Raw genomic sequence first — 21,396 nt, forward strand, 5'->3', positions numbered from 1 at the left:
CATTTCTGCTCGTAGTCCCGTCCCAGTTGCGACCTGATACCTTGAGCGCTTGCCACGACGAACCATCTGCCGGCCACCTAGGAGTCAGTCGTACTTTAGCGAGGATTCGGCCCAGATTACTTCCATCAGTGCGGACATACTTAAAAATCTGTCAAGACTGCCAGCGCCGTAAGTCTCCTCCCTTCAAACCCGCAGGATTTCTTCATCCCATAGCGCCTCCGAAGACGCCTTTCCAACAAGTGGGAATGGACCTACTCGGCCCTTTCCCGAAGTCATCCACTGGAAAACGTTGGATTGCTGTCGCGACGGATTATTTGACGCGGTACGCTTAGACAACGGCGCTTGCAAACGGAACTGCTGTCGAAGTAGCTACGTTTTTTGTACATAACATCGTGCTGCGTCACAGGGCTCCGGCGGTTATCATTACCGAACGTGGAGCTGCATTCACGGCCCGCTTGACTCAATCAGTCCTAGATCTGACCCACACCAGCCATAGGCGTACAACAGCGTACGACCCACAGACAAATGGTTTGGTGGAGCACCTTAACAGAACCCTGGCCGACATGCTCTCCATGTATGTGGATGTGGAGCATAAAACGTGGGACCAAATTCTCCCATACGTAACGTTCGCTTACAATACGGCCCTGCAGGAGACAACGCGGCTCGCGCCCTTCCAGCTTGTCATCGGTCGTCCAGTTATTTCTTCTTTGGATGCCATGTTGCCCGTCGACCCTCAGTGTGACCTAGAGCCAGATCTTGACGTCGCCATTTTCGTTCAGCGGGCTGAAGAAGCACGTAAACTGGCCAGGCAGCGAATACACCGTCAACAGCAAGTCGACGCTGACCGCTACAATCTCGGACGGCGATTTGTTACGTACGAACCAGGCGACCATGTGTGGGTTTGGACACCAGTTCGTCGCCGTGGGTTGTCCGAAAAATTACTGCACCGATACTTCGGACCTTACCGAGTTCTCCGCCGCATTAGCGACGTGACGTACGAAGTTTCACCGACAACCCCAGGACACCCATCGCGCAGACCACCGCATCCGGATGTTGTGCACGTCGTTCGTATGAAGCCGTACCACGACCGTCCTGCTGATTGTACTTGAAGCTGAGTGCCACCGGTTCTGTGTCGTGATAGCTGTGTTTAACTTTCCGTGTCCAACCCATTTTCCCCTCTATGTAAGTGGCCCGCATCGAGGCGATGCTGCATAGGAGAGAGCAATGATACAGCTTAGAAGTGGACGAAGAAGAAGTGCTCCGCCATCTCGCTTGTGACGAGGAAGAAGAAGTGCTTCGCCTGCTTGCTGGTGACCGCTCGGCAGACTGGAACAGTTCTTGTGTTGTAACGGTGTGCCGTCTAATATTCGTGACAATATAATGCGGAAAGCATAGTAGATGTTGAATCCATTTTGGTTGATTTCATAGAGCCGTAGTATATATAAACTCTCTGCTGTACCCCACATACATCACACCTATTCTTGAATATGCCAGTGCAATGTAGGATCTACGCAGTCACGGGCAACTCACTTTGTCGTCAGTGACTAGCCACAGTGTTTCAGATCTTACGAAGTATTTTAGTTAAATTTTCAGTAGTACGCACCTGCGCTGTAAAGTTAGAAATGTTCATTCACATCAGTTTCAACAAAATCGCGATTGGTAATGCTGTGTATGTTCCGCTGACACACTGTGTATCTGCATATTGTGATCATGCCTTTAAGGTACAAGAAGTGAAGTGTCGAACAAACAATAATCAGTACTGTTTCTTTACTCATGTCATATTTGTGTAGAACAGAGTGGCGAAACCACTGCCGCCGGCACAACTCTGAAAGATTTTTGCGAACTTCTTCTGAAATCCGTTTATCTTACCAATGCGCGTGCTTTTTTTCTGTGTTATGCCTATTTTGTTTCTTGCATGAAAGTCTCATCGCCTCATTATGACACTTGTGATATTTGGTTTGATTTTAGGTCCCCCATTTAATAGTGCCTTTTCTGGTGGTGCAGTTTTTTTTTTTTAAATTCATAAATGAGAACGAAGTTCAGACAGCTGTCAGTACCTGTAGGCCAGAAAGAGTATCGGCAATGTTGCAGTTACTCTTTTTATCCATGCGCAAACGCCCTGTTCCCTGCTGTGCATAGGCATTGCTTATAACAGCCTATACCAGCCATCTATTTAGATTGATGTCCCAGTAATGTAAGTTCTTCAATTGTGATGTAAATGCAGCTCTTGTAGTGGGAGTCTACCAAGTGTACCAAGCCTGTGTGAGGCCGCTTAAATTTAGGTGCATAAGCTGACTCCTTTTAGTTTTGAATACATGCAAAATAAACTACAATTCCTTGACAAAAAACATTGGTTGTTTTATTACTGGTGGACGAAAGTAGTACCCATTCAAAGTTCTTGAAGAAAAATTGTTCAATGGCTCCCAATGCCATGCCACAAGGTTTATCAGAACCACTTCTCAAGACTGGGGTTGCAATAAATACACGAAATTATACGGCTGCATTGCAACAGCATACACAACAGTCCACGAGGGTCTAATCAAGTAGCATCTGTTGCAGGCGCTAGCTTCTAGACACTGACTAGTCCGTGGAGAAGACAAATCTATGGGTGCTCACTTTCTCGCCGTGTTCAATAAGCCGTTTTCCTTCTTCGTCCATGAGAGTGCACAGATTGCGTACAAAGTCGGTACGACTGACCGAATCTTGCAGAGCGTAGACGCCCAACTTCTTGGCGAAGAACTTCGTCACGACTTCAGTTGCTTTCTTCTCAGACTTCTCTTTTATGATCGGGAGGACTGCGTTATAGATGGACTCGCCGACTTCCTTGACAGCGTTCTTGATGTACGGTGTAACTTTCTTAGCAGCCTTCTTGATTTTTCGACCAGCCTTCTTCATTGCTTCCTTGGTCTTATTCCAGAATTTACGGAAAAAATACTCATCCATCTGAAATGGAACAATAAAAACATAATGCCTAAGCATAATCTAGGGCTTCAAACTTGCTATAGGCAGTGCAATCCCGGTAAAATTAAATGCGATGAGCCGAGCGCGTAGTTGGCGTGCTGCTCGCGTTTGTTTTTAATCCGATAGCAATATGGCTCATTCACACAAGCGCATTCAAGCGCCGAGACCAAGCTGAATCCACTACCACAGCGGAGATACAGCGAAATACCCAGCGCAAAGCATAATCGCTAGAGGATCGATTTCTGCCGATGGAAAAATTCCAACGATTTCCACTTTCTAATAGTGCACGAAGGAGGACGTTGCGTTCATGTGGCGACATTCATGGCCGCATCCTTTGAACTACGGCCACTTCCTTCAGACTGAATTTGCAGTGTTTGCTGCCTATTTCAATTTCTTCACTGACCTTAAATTTGGCACAGGTCGTACGCTTTGTTCAACCTCGCCTCCAACGAAATGCGTCAGAAATAAATTTGTGTTATAGGAGCATTGGTCGATGAAATTGGACAAATTCGTTCAATTCCCACAGCCATCCTCTCGTCCTTCCGCTCGCAACTGGGAAATGGCAAGAAAGCAGGCTGGATGCAATTGGAGCAAAGTGTCTATTATTGCTCGAGAATGCGATGGCGTCACAAGGTCACATGACCACAGCGCCGGTCTTGCCCATTCCCACTCAACTGTAAAAGGTCGATATAAGCAGGGTTGAACCGTTTGAATTCAAGGGGTCGATGGCTTCTCAACCCACCGACATCAACGACCATACAGAAAGGGTGTATGGCGAGGAAATGAAAGAAGATGTACTGAGTGCGTGATTGTGTTTGTGCCAATAAATTCTCTGATATGCAGAAAAAATATAGCAGCAACGTTGCCCCTAACGCTGTCGTATTCCACTGTTAAGGTAACCTAACGGTCCCCAGAAGTTTTATCACGTGACCGCGTACAATTATTTGCGCCTCGAGTCGCGTGCTTGCAGTTTGCGAGACAAAAAAAAAACAATTTGTAACAGGTACTGCGTGAAAATGTTAAGATGATTACTAGTGCTTTTATATACACTGAATTTATCGGTATTTAGATGTTAGAAATAAATACTCGTTGATGCCTAAGTATATAAAGTCAGGTATTGCTTCCATTCGTTCGTACACTCAAAATGACCTTAGAGGCTGTACGAGGGTTCTGTGACCAAAACAATTCCATTCCTCCGAAACCAAATTTTTTCCCATTTCTCTCCCCAGCATGAACACATGCAGTTACTTGTTCAAACCCACAACCTGGAGTGAACAATGGCTCATAGCGTGATTCTTCCATTTTATTTATTCATTAAAGTGCCCCTTGGATACCAGTACATCACAATTAAACGCAATGTTTGATTAGAATAGTTGTTTAGAATAGAATTCTTAGAATAGAATTTGATTAGAATAGAATCCAACTAGTTGTTTGAAGCTTCACCTCGCTTTCCAGTTCGGCGTCTTGTTGAAGCTCGTGGGCGACGTCGCGCAGAATGTGTCCCACCAGCACGGCTTCATCGGCGGCCATTTTGGATCGGAGATCCAGCACCACCTCCAACGACTTCTCTTGCTCTACGAAAGTTTCCGCTGAAGCTGCAACGAAGTGAGTATTTAACCGCTATATGTATATGACCTTAGGGAGAAATGGTCTTATATTAGGATGCGAAAACGCCGCCCCAATACTAAGAGCTCCCTTCCCTTAAAGAACTACGCCACGCCTAATACATTTTTTCCTCTACAGGTCCTCCATAAATGAATTTGAGCGGATAGCGTTAATTGTGCCACTCAACTAGAAAGGGCGGCGTCATTGAGGTGCTTGTTGAAGAACACAGCATTTCTTTTAAATGGGCTGCCACTCTGTCCAGGTCAGCCACTCGAAAAGTGCAAAAATATAGCTGCCGAAAGTACCTTCCAGAGATTACTAGTCCATTAAAAGCACGAAGACATCTGTTTCCTTATTTCTGAAATGTAAATTTGTTAAACTTTCTGACCGAATAAATGGACATGAAGTATAGCGCCGCCTCACGTGACGCAACAGTAATGTTCAACTCACCTGCGACGAAAAAAACGCCAAGCACACAAAAGGTGGCAGTAATGGCATTCATGGTGCCTATAAAAAAAAAGTGGAAGCATTTAACGGTAATTTTTTATCAGTTAAGATTAAATGCGCGCATATGTAGATTTCTGGCCACTCTACGCGGCAGTATACACGCAGCATTATGGTGCACAACTCAAGTTCTTGTTCTCCATCTTAATAGCTTCACTAAGTCATACCATACAGTTAAGCATGAAGATTCTGGTAAGCGCGAATACTAAAAAATTTAGCGATATTCATGTTTTTAATGGAGGTACACTACTTTAAAAAGAACGTTGTTTTGACGCAGGCAGTGATTTGATGTTTCACTGGAAAGCAGTTCTGTTCTATGTCATGCCTGTTTAACTCTCGGCCCGGATACAGCACTGCCAAGTATGCACTCACACTTGAAAAACCAGTCAGTTTGCGTACGTTTGTTTTTTTTTTATGATAGGAGCACGGTGTAATCATCGCTTGCCCAAATTGCACATTCTAGTTAACTCTCTGGAATTCCTGCAGTTTATTATCGGGCCGGGAGAATGTCTTTCAGTAATAAAATTTTTACTCAGTAAATTCATAAAAAGCATCCTTAAGCTAGCTTCAAGGCACCTAACTAATAATTTAGTTTGGTTTATGGGGTTTAACGTCCCAAAGCTACTCAGGCCATGAGAGACGCCGTAGTGAAGGGCTGCGGAAATTTCGACCACCAGGGGTTCTTTAACGTTCACTGACGTCCCACAGTACACGGGCCTCTGGAATTTTTCCTCCAACGAAATTCAACAGCCGCGGCCGGGATCGCACCCGCGTCTTTCAGGTCAGCAGCCGACCACCATAACCACTGAGCCACCGCGGCGGCCCTAACTAATAATTTATAATGTCAGATTTTTCTTCCCATGAGAAACGGGCTCTCCAGGAAAGCAGAGTTTACATAAAGCAGGCCCATAAAGCAGACAAGGCTGTCGCTTGGTTTTGAAGGGGAAATGGTCCGAAGATAGAAAAGCACGAGCTAGGAGAAAAGCGAGCTTGGAGACTACTCTCTGAGCAAGTAGAATTTCTTATCATTTTCGTGGCAGAGGAACTTTAAGTGAGTACAAATGACATTTCGTAAACCACTGTGACGTTCCACGTGTTTTTTTACGCGAAATAAAACCTCCATGACGGAATGTTGTGCTCTGCCGGCGAGAAATTTATGCATCTATCCTAGGAGCGCGCTATCATTAAATACGATCCCTGCTTTTAGAAGTCAAAATCGCCGGCAATATTGTTGATTGTGAAACAGGGTACAACTCTAATTGAGGTAATTATGAAAGAAAAAATGGCTGAGGCTTAACTTAGTTAAACCTGGAGAATGCGAAGCATCATCGTGTCGCGTAATTTGGAGGCGCACAACCATAGCGACGGCGCGAGGTGGGCCCCCGTTTCTCCACTGTCGTGACGCCATCGTGTCACGTGGTGTGACGTCATGTATCAGGTGATTTGGAGGCGCATAACCACGGTGAAGGGCTGAACTGGTAGCTAAAGAAGTATGCTTCGCATAAAAAATATGTCGAAATTCCGTTAACCGCACTTGTCGCTTAAATATGCGTACATCCTACTGGCTACTCTTTTGCTTGATAGCAAAAACTACTTCTCACGACCGAACATCATTTCTACTTTTGATCCGTGCAAAGGAAAAGTTTGTTCAAGAGAAAAATTCCTTAAACACCTGCTGCTTTTATTTTGCAGCTATAATGCTTGTCAATTTCCGAATCCACCCTCGACAAAGGTTTCTTTTATAATGCACACTTACTGTGTCCAATGAACATTCAAGAGGTGTTCTCCTCGTAAGAAGGGTGTACCAACTTACCAGTGGGTTGCGGCGGACACGTCAAGGTAGGGGCTTCCACGCAACACTAATGCTTAAGGATCCCCAGCGTGCTGCCTTTTATGCTCCACATGCAGTGATGAATACCAAAAATAACTTGATAAATAAGCGTAAAGGACTAGAACAAATAGGAGGTAATCAGCAGAAGATATAAGCCACTTGCCGTCAGCTGGAAGGTCTTTGAACTGTAACGGCGTAGTCCTAGTTTAAGGATTTTGTGAATTACATTGATTGTGCATGTAATAAATGCTGAGGGGTCACTCATCGCAGCTCCTCTATCACAGTCCTTAGTGTCTCAGTATCGGTAGAGCACCGCGAAAGAGATAGCGTACATATGCTCTTTCAGCAGAGATTGTACAACAAAGTGCCTTTACTTGTTCCGGATATATGTCATGAGAGGCAGCTATGTCTGGCAAAGATCGCAGAATCCACGAGACAAGCAAGAAAAAAAGTGACCGGCGATTCCAAGGCCTCATATACGAAATCAGTGTCGAGGGCAGGAACTGTGACTAGTTTCACGAGATACGTAATGAATATCTATACTTAACAAAAGAAATAGTAAACATATTTTTGAATATCAGTAAGACGCTTATCAATCCTGGTTGCTAATGTGCCGGTGTCTTGATTTGCTAGATTTTTGAAATAGCACGTATGGTAGAATAAATATTATTCTACTAATCATCACCATCATCAGCATACATCCCCGCACACTTCTTACCCACCTCCACCCACCTAATTTTCTCCCACTCACTACTTCGTTTGCCTTCTCCTGGAATCAAATCCATCACCCTTATGTACTATTGGTTATGTTGCCTTGACATTACCTGCCCTGCCCAAGCTATTAATTGGTTATGAAAATTACACATAAGACGAAATACCAGCATCCCTCACCCACCACCTCGACCGCGTGGCTTCCTAGACACAGCTGAATAAGAACAGGGCGGATGCAACATTGCAACACGTGCCTGCTACCATGCTAACAAAGCCGATTTTTGTTAGGTCTATCTCGACAAAGAGTAAATAGATTTCAATTTCTGGACCACGCCGAATCTGCATCCTAACAGGATAACAGACTGGGCCAGTGGTCCTGGACCCGCATGAATACAGACGCCACATTGCAGAAAGCGCGAATTGTCACCCCACATATTACTGATAGCTTATTTGAACGAAACTCTCTTTAACTCACTTCCTCTTCTTGTACATTAGCGCAATCTTCCACGTCGAAACATTCTTATATGGTACTATTTTCACCGAAGAGGATGACACCAGAGAGACAAGACTTCTTGATGTTCAAGATATACTGCCAATAACTATTATCGGTGTCATCACGCAGCATAATCCACTGACTCCATACTGAACCGTGTCTTTCATGTGTTCAAGAAATATCACTACAAAGGCTAAGAGCTAGAGTTGTATTAAAGATCAGAAAATGTGTAGTATTTTGGGATGCCGCATATCCGCATGTTACATAATTTTGCAGCATTTTTAACTGCTCGAATACCACTGTTTGTAGGTTTTAGTGTTTAGGACTTTTTTGTCCAAGAATTTCCTCCTGCGAAAATACGTTTTAAAATAAACTTGACTTCCCGTCGCGAACTAAAGTTATAGGCACAATTGATTTTCTCACTGTCTTTCAGTACCAACGAACTCGCACCCATGAATATACGCAAATAAACTCTCGAGCTTTGCCCGTCATATACAAATGCGTAATGAAAACCATGTCACATTGACACAGCACCCCAGTGTACAACAGTTGACACCTAAGATTTTGATGACTTGTAAAGAGTACAGATAAATAACAATCGTAACTGCGCGCCGCTTCACATAAACTTGGAACAGCGTGACTTAGTATCACTTAGCTGCTTCCTTCTACGTGGATTCTGATTGCACGAATATTGTCGCCGCATTGAGTACATTGCACCTTAATGTAAATGGAATGCCCCTCTGAAATAAGTTTCTGACTTGTAAATGATGTCACCCTGGTTGTCACTGTATCACGCAACCAAAAAGTTCATCACTGATTGCACCAAAATCTTCCTTCAAAAACTTATGCCACTTTGGGCCTGTTTCACGGAAGACATCGACAACATCGATGCTGGTTGTATATGGCGCTGATGTAGGGCGCGTTGTGCATCATAAGCGCTCTTTTTCCTCCGAAGTTTATTATGTGCCCCGAAGCATCGTTGAATAGCAGTGTTAAGTGAACACATTTTTCGAAAAATGAACCTACACGGCGACAAGGAATAAATGGCGGAAGATTTCAATTCACTTTCTGTTCGTTAGAGGCTCTGTTTAACAGAGCATTCCGATAGCAGTGTATTTTTGATCTATTGCACACGGTCGAAGGTTGGTGAAGACGAGAGACCCAGTGGTGTTGTGTGTCTGCCTTCTTGTTCTCCTGCGTCTGCTTCGCTGGTTCCACCATTGCGAGTTATGAACAAACGAGCCCAGCAATTTATTCTATTCAATACCGTTTTTTTTGCATATAATTTTCAGTTTCAATGCTACGGTAGCTGATCATGTTTGAAGAATAGTGACCTGTACGCTATGCACATCTGTCTGGTGGCACAGCAAAAAATGCTCTGTCAAACACGTCTGGACAAAGTAGCAAAGTATGCGGCGTAATGCTTGTATCATCTATCCGAGATAACTGCAAAGCCGTATGGCCTCTGAACGGCACCAGATTCGTGTTACGCACCGTAATGGAAAACTGAGACACAGTCCACTTGTTGTTAGGACGCGTACAAATATTGAATAGTTCCGGGCTTTTGCTGAGCGTCTCACTACCCACCAAAGCTTGCATAGTTGACAATGGAGCGTTACAGCAAGATGGCGAGTTGGGCGCGTGGTACATTCGGGGACAAAAGCCTCTGGCCAAGTGTTCCTCTAACGAAGACGATAGCTCTGCTATTATTCGGCAGCTGGAGACCACAATTGTGGAGGTAAAAGATAAATTTCAGTTCTTTCATCTCCACAAGTGCGGTCTCCAGCCGCTGTCTGATAGTAGAGCTATAAGCTTCGTTTGAGGAACACGTGGTCCGGAGACTTTGTCCCCGACTGTACATTGCTCATCTTGACAAGGAAGTGCGATCGAGGACGACCTCAAAACCAGCGCTTGTTTTCCCGTAGTCTTCATTACGCGGTCGTTCTGGTTCGCGCGTCCTTGTCGATGGTGGTTGCCTCATGGTCGATGGTGGTTGGACGCAGTTGTGGGTGCCGTCCTACAACAACTTAGCCAAGGAGTATGACGGCCGATCGCTTTCTTTTCTCGGAAACTGACACCTGCCGTGCACCGTTACAGCATTTTCGGGCGTGAGCTGTTGGCCCTATACACAGCAGTCTAACATTTTGGTCCTAACTTGGAAGGCACTGAATTCTTTGTCATGATAGATTAGAAGCCGCTTACGCTCACTTACGCTCACTCAGTTACGATGGCGGCGCTCACACTGTCTACGAACTGCGGGAGTTCTCGTACATATCGGAATTCGCCACGGATATTCCTCACATCAGGGGAGTCGACAACTCGGTCGCCGATGCTCTTTCACTCATCCCAGTAAACGCTATTACTTGTCTGTCGGGAATAGACCTCGGAAAAGTGAATGCGGCTCAAATTAATGATTACGAATTGCGCAGTTGGCCGAAATCACCGACATCACTCACCCTGCAGTGGTTCCCTTTGCCTGGAATGGGATACATTTGTTGTGACACGTGTACAGGTAACCCACGACAATTTGTGCCTGCCTGCCTTCGCCGTCAAGTATACGCATCGCTACATGGCCTGTCACACCCAGGAATACGAGCACCCTGAAAGCTTCTCAAGACACGTTTCGCATGGCCCGGCATTAACCCCCATTCCAGACAATGGACTCGCGGATGTCTTGATTGTCAACGTTCCAAGCTTCAGCGTCACGCTGGGACACCGTTGGAGACGTTTCCAGGACCAGATGCTTGAATCGACAGCATTCATGCGGACATTGTCGGGCCGTGGGCACCATTCCCAGCGCAAACGTATTTGCTAGCTTGTGTCGACCGGTTTAAGCAATGGGCAGAAGCTATTCCGATGGCAAACATTACAGCCGAAACTGTTTCTCACACTTTTATTAGCCACTGGCTATTTCGTTTTAATGGGCCTTCCTCGATTACAACGGATAGAGGAAGCCAATTTGAGTCAGCGTTGTTCGCCAATCTGACAAAACTCATGGGCACCTCGCGCATCAGAACTACGGCATACCACCCGATGAGCAGTCTAATGGTTGAAATATTTCACCGGCAGCTCAAAGAAGCACTCTCGGGTTGAAGCATTGCCTATACTGCTCTTGGCCATACGCGCGGCGTTCAAGGAAAGGCTGGACTGCAGTGCTGTGGAGCTTGACTACGGCAATACGCTCCGTCAGCCCGGCAAGTTTTAAGCATGAAATGCTTTTAGCCCCCGTTGTCGGCAGTGTGGTGACGTCACGCCGAGACCGAGAGCCATCATCCGGGCACTGAAACCCAGTCATCCGGGCACTGAAATCCAGATATCCGGGCACTGAAATCCAGTCATCCGGGCACTGAAATCCAGTCATCCGGGCACTGAATTTCAGTCATCCGGGCACTGAAATCCAGTCATCCGGGCACTGAAATCCAGTCATCCGGGCACTGAAATCCACTCATCCGGGCACTGAATTCCAGTCATCCGGGCTCTGAAACGAGAACATCCGGGCACCGTACGAGACTTAGCGAGATTTAACGAGACTCCGTAAGCCCTCCTACGCGACCGGCATGCAAGCGCTGGTTGGTCTCCAAAGGAGTCATAAAAAATAACTGCTGCCAGTGCCTTCTCAATGTTTATCAAGATATCAGTCGCTGTGCGTTTGATAATGCACGGAATTATAATTTCCGATTTCTAATAACGCGTGCAAAAAGCACATAAATGCAACGATACACTTCGTTGTCATACGTGATCTCTTAGGGGCTTCGCGCATCGAAGCAAAGCCGCGCAGGCGCACAGGGGCCCGGGGGAGAAGAGCTGCGTTCAAAGGGCAAGACATCGCGCCGAACGGGTGGCGGCGTTCCTCCCATCCATTACGGTGTGGTTCGGGTGTCCACCGAGATGGCAGAGAATAACTGCGCCATTTCCTTTCCTCAAAAAACCTTGCGTTCAAATGACAAGGCATCGCGCTGAACGGGTGGTGGCGTTCCTCCCTTCCTGTACGGTGCGGTTCGGGTGTCCACCGAGATGACATTAGGCCCGTAAACATTTCATGCTTACTCTACTCTCGGTTACGGGAGAGGCAGAGATTTTTTTTTTTCGTCTGGTCTACCTGAAGTCCGCATTTTCGTCGACTACTACGCGGCTAGCCTGCGTGAAATAATAACAAGCTCCGCGCCACACCTCCGCGACAGACCACAGAGAGAACACACGTGAGCAAGGAGCTTCTGGCATGTAGCCACGTGTTTCTGCGAAATGACGCTGTAGGAGGACCACGCCATGCACCGTAGGACGGACCACTCAAGGTTCTCCGTCGTGGGCGGAAGACGTTCTCTATCGAGATGTGAGGCCGGCGGGAAGTTTCGTGGGCAGGCTTAAGCCTGCAAACATTGGATATCCAGTCTACGACACCCACCATCACCCCATCGCCTCGAACTCATGCAAAAGCGCGCAGTACAGCGACAGCCGATTTGAACGCGCCAGAGCCCGCACCCACTTATGAGACTGGAAGCTACAACTCGCACAGTGTCATGCGTTTAAATGCGCTAAATCGCCTCAGCCTCTAGCCGCGCGAGGGTTTCGTTCGTTGCATTCGACTTCTCACAAGGGTAGGAGCCCTGTCGTGAACACAAAACACTCCGCGGCTAAGCAGTGGCGCTGACAGCGCGTGAGCGTAGTCGACTGAAGTCGACCGTAGTCAACCAGCCACCCGTGAAGGCGCCAGCATCCAAAAGAATAAAGCCAGTTGGCACCGAGACTCCAAGCCCCTCAAATCGTCTCTGTTTTCCTCGCACTTTCCAACACCCTGACTGCGCCAACTGGGATTCAGTGGCGCCACGTACGCTTCGCTCCCGTGTTTTCAAGACCCTCGACAGTGATGCCTCAGTTTTCACTTATATTTTCGCAAAATATGACCCGCTCAAAATGTGCTTCTTCTAGCCTTGCCTTTCCTCAGGCGTGGCTAAGTACGACTCATCTTTTCGGCTCTGCCAGCGTCGAAAAAGGCCGGCTTCACCTCTCGCCGGACATCTGCAGCCTCTACCATGCCTCGCCACGCCGTTGGGCGTTGTCGGCATCCACTTCTATGGATTGCTTCCACTCTCTACCCGCGGTAATCGTTGGATATCCACTGCCATCGACCATCTGCCTGGCTACGCGGAGACCGCAGCATTGCATGATGGCTCGGCTCCCGAAGCTACCACCTTCTGTTTGCAACCAATAACACTACGCCATGGCGCCGCTCAAGTGCTTCTCAATGACCGCAGCTAGACGTTCCTGTCGACAGTTGTTGCAGAAATTCTGCAAGCTTCATGTTCACTCCACAAGATGGCCTTGCCTTCTATCCACAAACAAATCTTTTTACTGAGCAGCTTCATCGCACACTTTCAGATATGATTGCCCTGTACCTCGAACATGACCAGCTAAATCACAATGCAGTCCTTCCTTTCGTAACTTTTGTCCAGAGTTCCGCGTTGGCACTGATCACTGGTTACTTCCCGTTTAACCTCGTTTACGGTCGTACTACCACTACCCCTCTCGACGCGTGCTTCTTCAAGACCCCTGCTAGCTGCTCCCCTCTCTTCCCGAACAGTTCCCCTACTGAATGGCCTGATGCGTCCACTTTCCTCACTTCAAGATTAAAGCCTACCTGAAGATCGCAAGTCTCCACCGCAGGACGCACCGCATTGTCTCGTTCCGAGCTGGCGACGAGGTCTTACATCGGATCCTTTTGCGGATGCCCCGTCTTTGCAGAAATTTCATTCCTGTCTGCTTAATGCTCAATTTATCTTGTCCAGTGAACTACCGCGTCCTTCCTGTTGATCCTCCTCTTAATCAAAAGGAGAGTTGAACTAGTTTTCCCCAGCAGTTGATCCTCCTGAGGACCACCAGTACCGTGGCACAGACATGGACCACGTTTCCCGCCGGAAGCCTTTGATTCAGTGCAATGAAACGGACTAGCGCCGGTCAGGCTGGTCGCTACTGACCGCGCGGACAGTTAGTGTGAGCAAACTAAGAGTTCCACTTTTCATCTACCTGTATGTGACTTCATCCTTTTCCCCTGTGCATGCTCATCATGATGGTTTGATCTGTTCGCTCAGGACGCGCCTTTGGCTGCGGGCCGGAATAAATGTGGTCGGTGAAGTCCTGCCTTACCACAAATACGTTTAAGATTGAAGTAACAGCGTAACTATTGAGCTTTTTCACGTTCAATATGTCCGCCTTGCTGTAGAATACAGACAGCAGTGATGAAAATCTCACATGTTTAAAAAAAATATGGACAATTTGAAAGAAAAGCAGCTCATATAATGCGGAAAGCATACTGAATGTTGAATCCATTCCGTTTGACGTTTATAAAACCGAAGTATATATACACTCTCTGCTGTACCTCACATACATCACACCTATTCTTGAATATGCCAGTACGGTTTGGGATATACGCAGTCACGGGCAACTCACTTTGTCGTCAGTGAATAGCCACAGGGTTTCAGAACTTACGAAATATTTTAATATATTTTCAGTAGTTGGCACCTGCGCTGTAAACTTGGATCCACATCAGTTTCAACAAAACCGCAATTGGTAATGCTCTCCATGTTCCGCTGGAACACTGTGTATCGGCATATTGTGGTCATGCCGTTAAGGTACGCGAAATTAAGTGTCGAAAAAACGATAATCAGAACTGTTCCTCTACTCATATCCATTTGTGTAGAACAGAGTGCCGAAACCATTGTCACCGGAACAACTCTCAAAGATTTTCGTGAATTTCTTCCAAAATCCTTTTATCTTACCACTGTATTATTCAACGTACCGGAGCGTGCGCGTGATTTTTCGGTGTTATGCCTATTTTGTTTCTGGTACGAAAGTCTCGTCACCTGACTATGACACTGGTGATATTTGATTTCCTTGTAGGTCTCCCATTTAATAGTGCCTTTTCTGATGGTGCAGCTTTGTTTAAAAAAAATCGTAAGTGAGAACGAAGTTCAGACAGCTCTCTGTAACTGTAGGCCAGAAAGAGTATCGACAATGTTTCAGTTATCCTTTCTATCCATCCGCAAACCCCCTGTTCCCTGCTGTGCATAGGCATTGCTTATAACAGCCTATACCAGCCGTCTATTTAGATTGACGTCCCTGTAATGTAAGTTCTTCAATTGTGTTGTAAATGCAGCTCTTGTAGTGGGAGTCTACCAACTGTACGAAGCCTGTCTAAGGCCGCTTAAATTTAGGTGCATAAGCTGCCTCATTTTTGGTTTGAAGACATGCAAAAGAAACTACAATTCGTTGACAAAAAACATTGGTTGTTTTATTACTCGTCGACGAACGTAGTACCCATTCAAAGTTCCTGAAGAAAAATTGTTGAATGGCTGCCAATATCATGCTACACTTCTCAAGAATGGGGTTGCAATAAATAGACGAAATTATACGGCTGCATTCCAATAGAATACAAAACAGTCCACGAGGGTCTAATCAAGTAGCATCTGTTGCAGGCGCTGGCTTCTAGACACCGACTAGTCAGTGGAGAAAACAAATCTATGGGCGCTCAGTTTCTCGCCGTGTTCAATAAGCCGTTTGCCTTCTTCGTCCATGAGAGTGCACAGACTGCGTACAACGTCGGCATGACTGATCGAATCTTGCAGAGCGTAGACGCCCAAGTTCTTGGCGAAGAACTTCGTCACGACATCAGTTGCTTTCTTCTCAGACTTCTCTTTTATGATCGGGAGGACTGCGTTATAGATGGACTCGCCGACTTCCTTGACAACGTTCTTGATGTACGGTGTAACTTTCTTAGCAGCCTTCTTGATTTTTCGACCAGCCTTCTTCAGTGCTTCCTTGGTCTTACTCCAGAATTTGCGGAAAAAATACTTTTCCATCTTAAATGGAACAATTAAAACATAATGCCTCAGCGCAATCTAAGGGTTCAAACCTACTATAGGCAGTGCAATCCCGATAAAATGAAATGTGATGAGCCGAGCGCGTAGTTCGCGTGCTGTTCACATTTGTTTTTAATCCAATAGCAATATGGCTCATTCACACAAGCGCATTCAAGCGCCGAGACGAAGCCAAGTCCACCAACACAGCGGAGATACAGCGAAGTAGCCAGCGCAAAGCATAAATGGTATAGCATCGATTTCTGCCGATGGGGACTTCCACCGACTTCCACTCTCTAATAATGCATCAAGGAGGATGTTGCGGTCATGGTGCGACATTCATGCCGGCATCCTTTGAAGTATGGCCACTTCCTTCTGCCTGAATTCGCAGTTGTTGCTGCCTGTTTCAATTTCTTCACTGGCCTTAAATTTGGCACTGGTCGTACGCTTTGTTCAACATCGCCTCCAACAAAATTGCGTCAGAAATAAATTTGCGTTATAGGAGCATTGATCGATTAAATTGAATACATTCGTTCAATTTCCACAGCGATCCTCTCGGCCTTTCGCTCGCAACAGGGAAAGGGCAAGAAAGCAGGCTGGGTGCAATTGGAGGAAAGTGTCGATTATCGGTCGAGAATGCGATGGCGTCACAAGGTCACATGACCACAGCGCCGGTCTTCCCCATTCCCGCTCAACTGTAAAAGGTCGATACAAGCAGGGTTGAGCCGTTTTGGTGGGGGCCGATGGCTTCTCAACCCACCTACATCAACGACTACACTGAAAGGGTGCATGGCGAGCAAATGAAAGAAGATTTACTGAGTGCGTAATTAGGTTTGTGCCAATAAATTCTCTGACATGCAGAAAAAAGTACCAGCAACGTTGCCCATAACGCTGTCGTATCCACTGTTAAGGTGAAGTGTCCCCAAAATTTTTATCATGTGAGCCTGTACAATTATTGGCGCCTCCAGTCGCGTGCTTGAAGTTTGCGAGATTGAAAAAATAATTTATAACACGCACTGCGTGCAAATGTTAAGATGATAATTACTAGTGCTATTATATACACTAGCCTGTGTCGCTTTGGGACGTTAAACCCCAATAAACTAAAATAAACTATATACACTGAAATGTTAGGTATTTCTATGTTATAAATAAATACTCGTTGATGCCTAATTATATAAGGTCCGGTATTGCTTCCTTTCGTTCGTACGCACAAAATGATCTTACAGGTTGTTCGAGGGTTTTCTGACTGAACAAATTCCATTCGTCGGAAACAAGATTTTTTTCCCTATTTCTCTCCTCAGCATTAACACATGCAGTTTCTTTTTCAAACCCACAACCTGGAGTGAACAATGCCTCATAGCTTGATTCTTTCATTTTATTTATTCATTAAGGTGCCTCTTGTATAGCAGTACATCACAATTAAACACAATATTTCATCAGAGGCTCTTTGCCTTCCTAGATTTTCAGAATAATTAGGCAGCTGAACTCACAGTAGGTAAACATGAAATTTAATTATATTCAGGCGATTTGTCTTGTATTGAACGGACGTCGCAATCTTCTCAATTTCTAACCTCTTTTGAAGGCTAAAGTGATCAATACTTCTAGCAAATCATGCTTTTTCTAACTGCAAACAAAGAATATTCATTTCGCCGCCGCTAACGCTGTTGCGTTTATCAGTTCTAAAATTTTCAGTGAGGTCTAGAGATCGCATCAGACATGCAGCCACAGATTTTGGGTACACAAGTGACTAGCTGAAGACACCTTACGTTATGGCATAGGCGCTAGGGTGTTTTTAATTCAAGTGCAAACGGAGATTTTGTTTTTCCTTTTTTTTAAGAGTTTTTAGCGCGCGTCGAAATAGTTGTTTGAAACTTCACCTCGTTTTCCAGTTCTGCGTCTTGTTGAAGCTCGTGGGCGACGTCGCGCAGAATGTGTCCCACAGTACGGCTTCATCAGCGGCGAGTTTAGATCGGAGATCCAAAACCACTTCCAATGACTTCTCTTGCTCTACAGAAGTTTCCGCTGAAGCTGCAACGAAGTTAGTATTTCACCGCTATTTGTATATGGCCTTAGGGAGAAACGGTGTTATATTAGGATGCGAAAACGCCGCTGCAATTCTAAGAGCACCCTTCCCTTAAAGAACTACGTCACGCCTAATATATATTTTCCTCTAAAAGCCCTTCGCAGGTGAATTTTAGCGTATAGCGTTAACGGTACCATTCAACTAGAAAGGACGGCGCCATTGAGGTACTTGTTGAAGAATTCAGCATTGGTCTTAAATGGGCTCCCACTCTACCCCACTCGAAAGGTGCAAAAATATAGCTGCCGAAAGTAGCTTGCTCAGATTGTTAGTCCATTAAAAGCACAGAGGCATCTCTTTCCTCACTTTCCGCAATTGAAATTTGCTAAAATTTCTGGCCGAATAAATAAACATGAGAGTATAGCGCTGCCTCACGTGACGCAGAAGGAATGTTCAACTCACCTGCGACAAAAAAAATGCCAAGCACACAAATGGCGGCAGTAACGGCATTCATGGTGCCTGTAAAAAAAAGTGGAAGCATTTAATGGTGATTTTTCTAAATCAGTTCAGATTAAATGTGCAAATATGTAGATTTTTGGCCACTCAACGCGGCAACATACACGCAGCATTAATGTGTGCAACTCAAGTTCTTGTTCTCCATCTAAATAGCTTCACCTAAGTATTACAATACAGTTAGCATGAAGATTCTAGTAAACGCGAATACTGAAAAATTTAGCGATATTCATGTTTTCCATGGAGATACTCTACTTTAAAAGACCGTTGTTTTGACGCAGGCAGTGATGTGATGTTTCACTGGAAAGCAGTTCTGTGGTACGTAATGCCTGTTTAACTCTCGGCCCGGATAGAGCACCGCCAAGGATGCACTCACACTTGAAAAACCAGTCTGCATCTGTACAAGTTTTTTTTTTTTTTATATAATAGGAGCACGGTGTAATCATCGCTTGGCCAAACCATTCATGCTAGTTAACTCTCTGGAATTCCTGCAGTTTATTATCGGGCCGGGAGAATGCCTTATATGAATAAAATTGTTACCAAGTAAACACATAAAAAGAATCCTTAAGCTAGCTTCAAGGCAGCTAACTAATAATTTTGTTTGGTTTATGGGGTTTAACGTCCCAAAGCAACTAAGGCTATGAGAGACGCCGTAGTGAAGGGCTCCGGAAATTTCGACCACCTGGGGTTCTTTAACGTGCACTGACATAGCACAGTACACGGGCATCTACAATTTCTCCTGCAAAGAAATTCTACGGCCGCGGCCGGGATTCAACCCGTGTCTCTCGGGTGAGCAGCCGAGCACCATAACGACTGAGCCACCGCGGCGGCCCTAACTAATATTTTATGATGTCAGATTTTTTTGCCTATGAGGAACGGGCCCTCCAGGAAAGCAGAGCTTAAATAAAGCAGGCCCATAGAGCAGTCAAGATTTTCGCTTGGTTTTGAAGGGGAAATGGTCCGAAGATAGAAAAGCACGAGCTAGGACAAAAGCGAGCTTGGAAGCTACTCGCTGGACAAGTAGAATTTCTTATCATTTTCTTGGCAGAGGAATTTTAGGTGAGTACAAATTACATTTTGTAAACCCCTGTGAACGTTCCACGTGTGTTTTTACGCCAAATAAAACCTCCACGATCCACTGTTACGCTCTTCCGCGGAGAAATTTATGCATTTATTCTAGCAGCGTGCTATCCTGAAATACGCGCCCAGCTCTTAGAAGTAAAAATCGCCGAGAATATATTTGATTGCGAAACAGGGTACAACTCTAATTGAGGTAACTATGTAAGAAAAAAAATATGTCGAAATTCCGCTAACCACGCTTGTGGCTTAAATCTCCCCACCTACGACTGCCTACTCTTTTGCTTGATAGCAAGATTACTTCTCAAGACCGAACGTCATTTCTACTCTTGATCTGTGCAAAGGAAAAGTTTGTTCGACAGACATAATCCTTAATCACGTGGTGATATTATTTTGCAGCTAAAATGCTTGTCAATTTCCGAATCCACCCTCGACAATGGTTTCTTTTATAATGCACACTTGCAGTGTGCAATGAGCATTCCAGAGGTGCTCTCCGCGTAAGAAGGGTGCACCAACTTACCAGTTGGTTGCGGCGGACACGTCAAGGCTTCCACGAAACACTAATGCTTGAGGATCCCGAGCGTGCTGCCTTTTATGCTCCACAGGCAGTCATGAATACCAAAGATACCTTGATAAAAACGCGTAAAGGACTAGAACAAAGAACAGCTAATCAGCAGAAGATATAAGCCAATTGCCGTTAGCTGGAAGGTCTTTAAACTGTAACGGCGTAGTCCTAGTTCGAGAACTTTGTGAATTGCATCGATTGTGCATGTAATAAATGCTGAGGGGTTACTCACCGCAGCTCCTCTATCACAGTCCTTAGTGTCGCATTATCGGTAGAGCACCGCGAAAGAGATAGGGAACATATGCTCTTTCAGCAGAGATTGCACAACAAAGTGACTATACTTCCAATACACTGAAGCGCAGCAAAAGACGAGGACACAAGAGTCGAAAGACGAACACCACGTCGTCTCTCGTGTCCTCGTCTTTTGCTGCGCTACAGTGTATTGGAACTATGTACCAACAAGCCCAAAAAGCCACGATACTGCCTATACTTGTTCCGGATATATGTGATGAGAGGCAGCCACGTCTGACACCGATCCCAGAATCCACGAGACTAGCAAAGATAAAAAGTCACCGGCGATTCCAAGGCCTCTTATACTAAATCAATGTCGAGGCCAGGAACTGTGACTAGTTTCACGAGATACGTAATGAATATCTATACTTAACGAAAGAAATAGTATACATATTTTTGAATATCAGTAAGGCGCTTATCAATTCTGGTTGCTAATGTGCCGGTGTCTTGATTTGCTAGATTTTTGAAATAGCACGTATGGTAGAATGAACATTATTCAACTAATCATCACCATCATCAGCATACATCCCCGCACACTTCTTGCCCACCTCCACCCACCTGATTTTCTCCCACTCACTACTTCGTTTGCCTTCTCCTGGAATCAAATCCATTACCTTTATGTACTATTGGTTATGTTGTCTTGGCATTACCTGCCCTGCCCAAGCTATTTATTGGTTATGAAAATTACACATCAGACGAAATACCAGCATCCCTCACCCACCTACCTCGACCACGTGGCTTCCTAGTCACAGCTGAATAAGAACAGGGCGGATGCAACATTGCAACACGTGCCTGCTACCATGCTAACAAAGCCGATTTTTGTTAGGTGTATCTGGTCAAAGAGTAAACAGATTTCAATTTCTGGACCACGCCGAATCTGCATCGTAACAGGATAACAGACTGGGCCAGTGGTCCTGGACCCGCATGAATGCAGACACCACATTGCAGAAAGCGCGAATTGTCACCCCACACATT

General features: G+C 45.5%; 1 protein-coding gene and 1 pseudogene across 1 annotated transcript; both read right to left on the reverse strand.

Annotated features, from left to right (window-relative positions):
* Positions 1-2,580: 2,580 nt before the first annotated feature.
* On the reverse strand, positions 2,581-5,068 carry LOC149343792 (uncharacterized). The gene is made up of 3 exons (XM_089542486.1): positions 5,017-5,068; positions 4,405-4,556; positions 2,581-2,943 (listed from the first exon to the last, which is right to left on the reverse strand). The coding sequence occupies exons 1-3, from the start codon at positions 5,066-5,068 to the stop codon at positions 2,581-2,583; spliced, it is 567 nt and encodes a 188-aa protein (XP_089398612.1).
* A 10,527-nt stretch (positions 5,069-15,595) lies between these two features.
* Positions 15,596-18,489, reverse strand: LOC149343793 (uncharacterized; annotated as a pseudogene).
* Between the last annotated feature and the right edge of the window lie 2,907 nt (positions 18,490-21,396).

The sequence above is a fragment of the Amblyomma mixtum genome, chromosome 5, assembly GCF_055824585.1.
Source record: "Amblyomma mixtum isolate Tamu chromosome 5, ASM5582458v1, whole genome shotgun sequence".
Lineage (NCBI taxonomy): Eukaryota > Metazoa > Arthropoda > Arachnida > Ixodida > Ixodidae > Amblyomma > Amblyomma mixtum.

Coding starts and splice junctions, on each gene's coding strand:
- LOC149343792 (XM_089542486.1), bottom strand. CDS start 5,068: ATGAATGCCATTACTGCCACCTTTTGTGTGCTTGGCGTTTTTTTCGTC. Junction 4,557..5,016: donor TGGCGTTTTTTTCGTCGCAG/GTGAGTTGAACA, acceptor ACTTCGTTGCAG/CTTCAGCGGAAACTTTCGTA. Junction 2,944..4,404: donor ACGCCGAACTGGAAAGCGAG/GTGAAGCTTCAA, acceptor GTTCCATTTCAG/ATGGATGAGTATTTTTTCCG.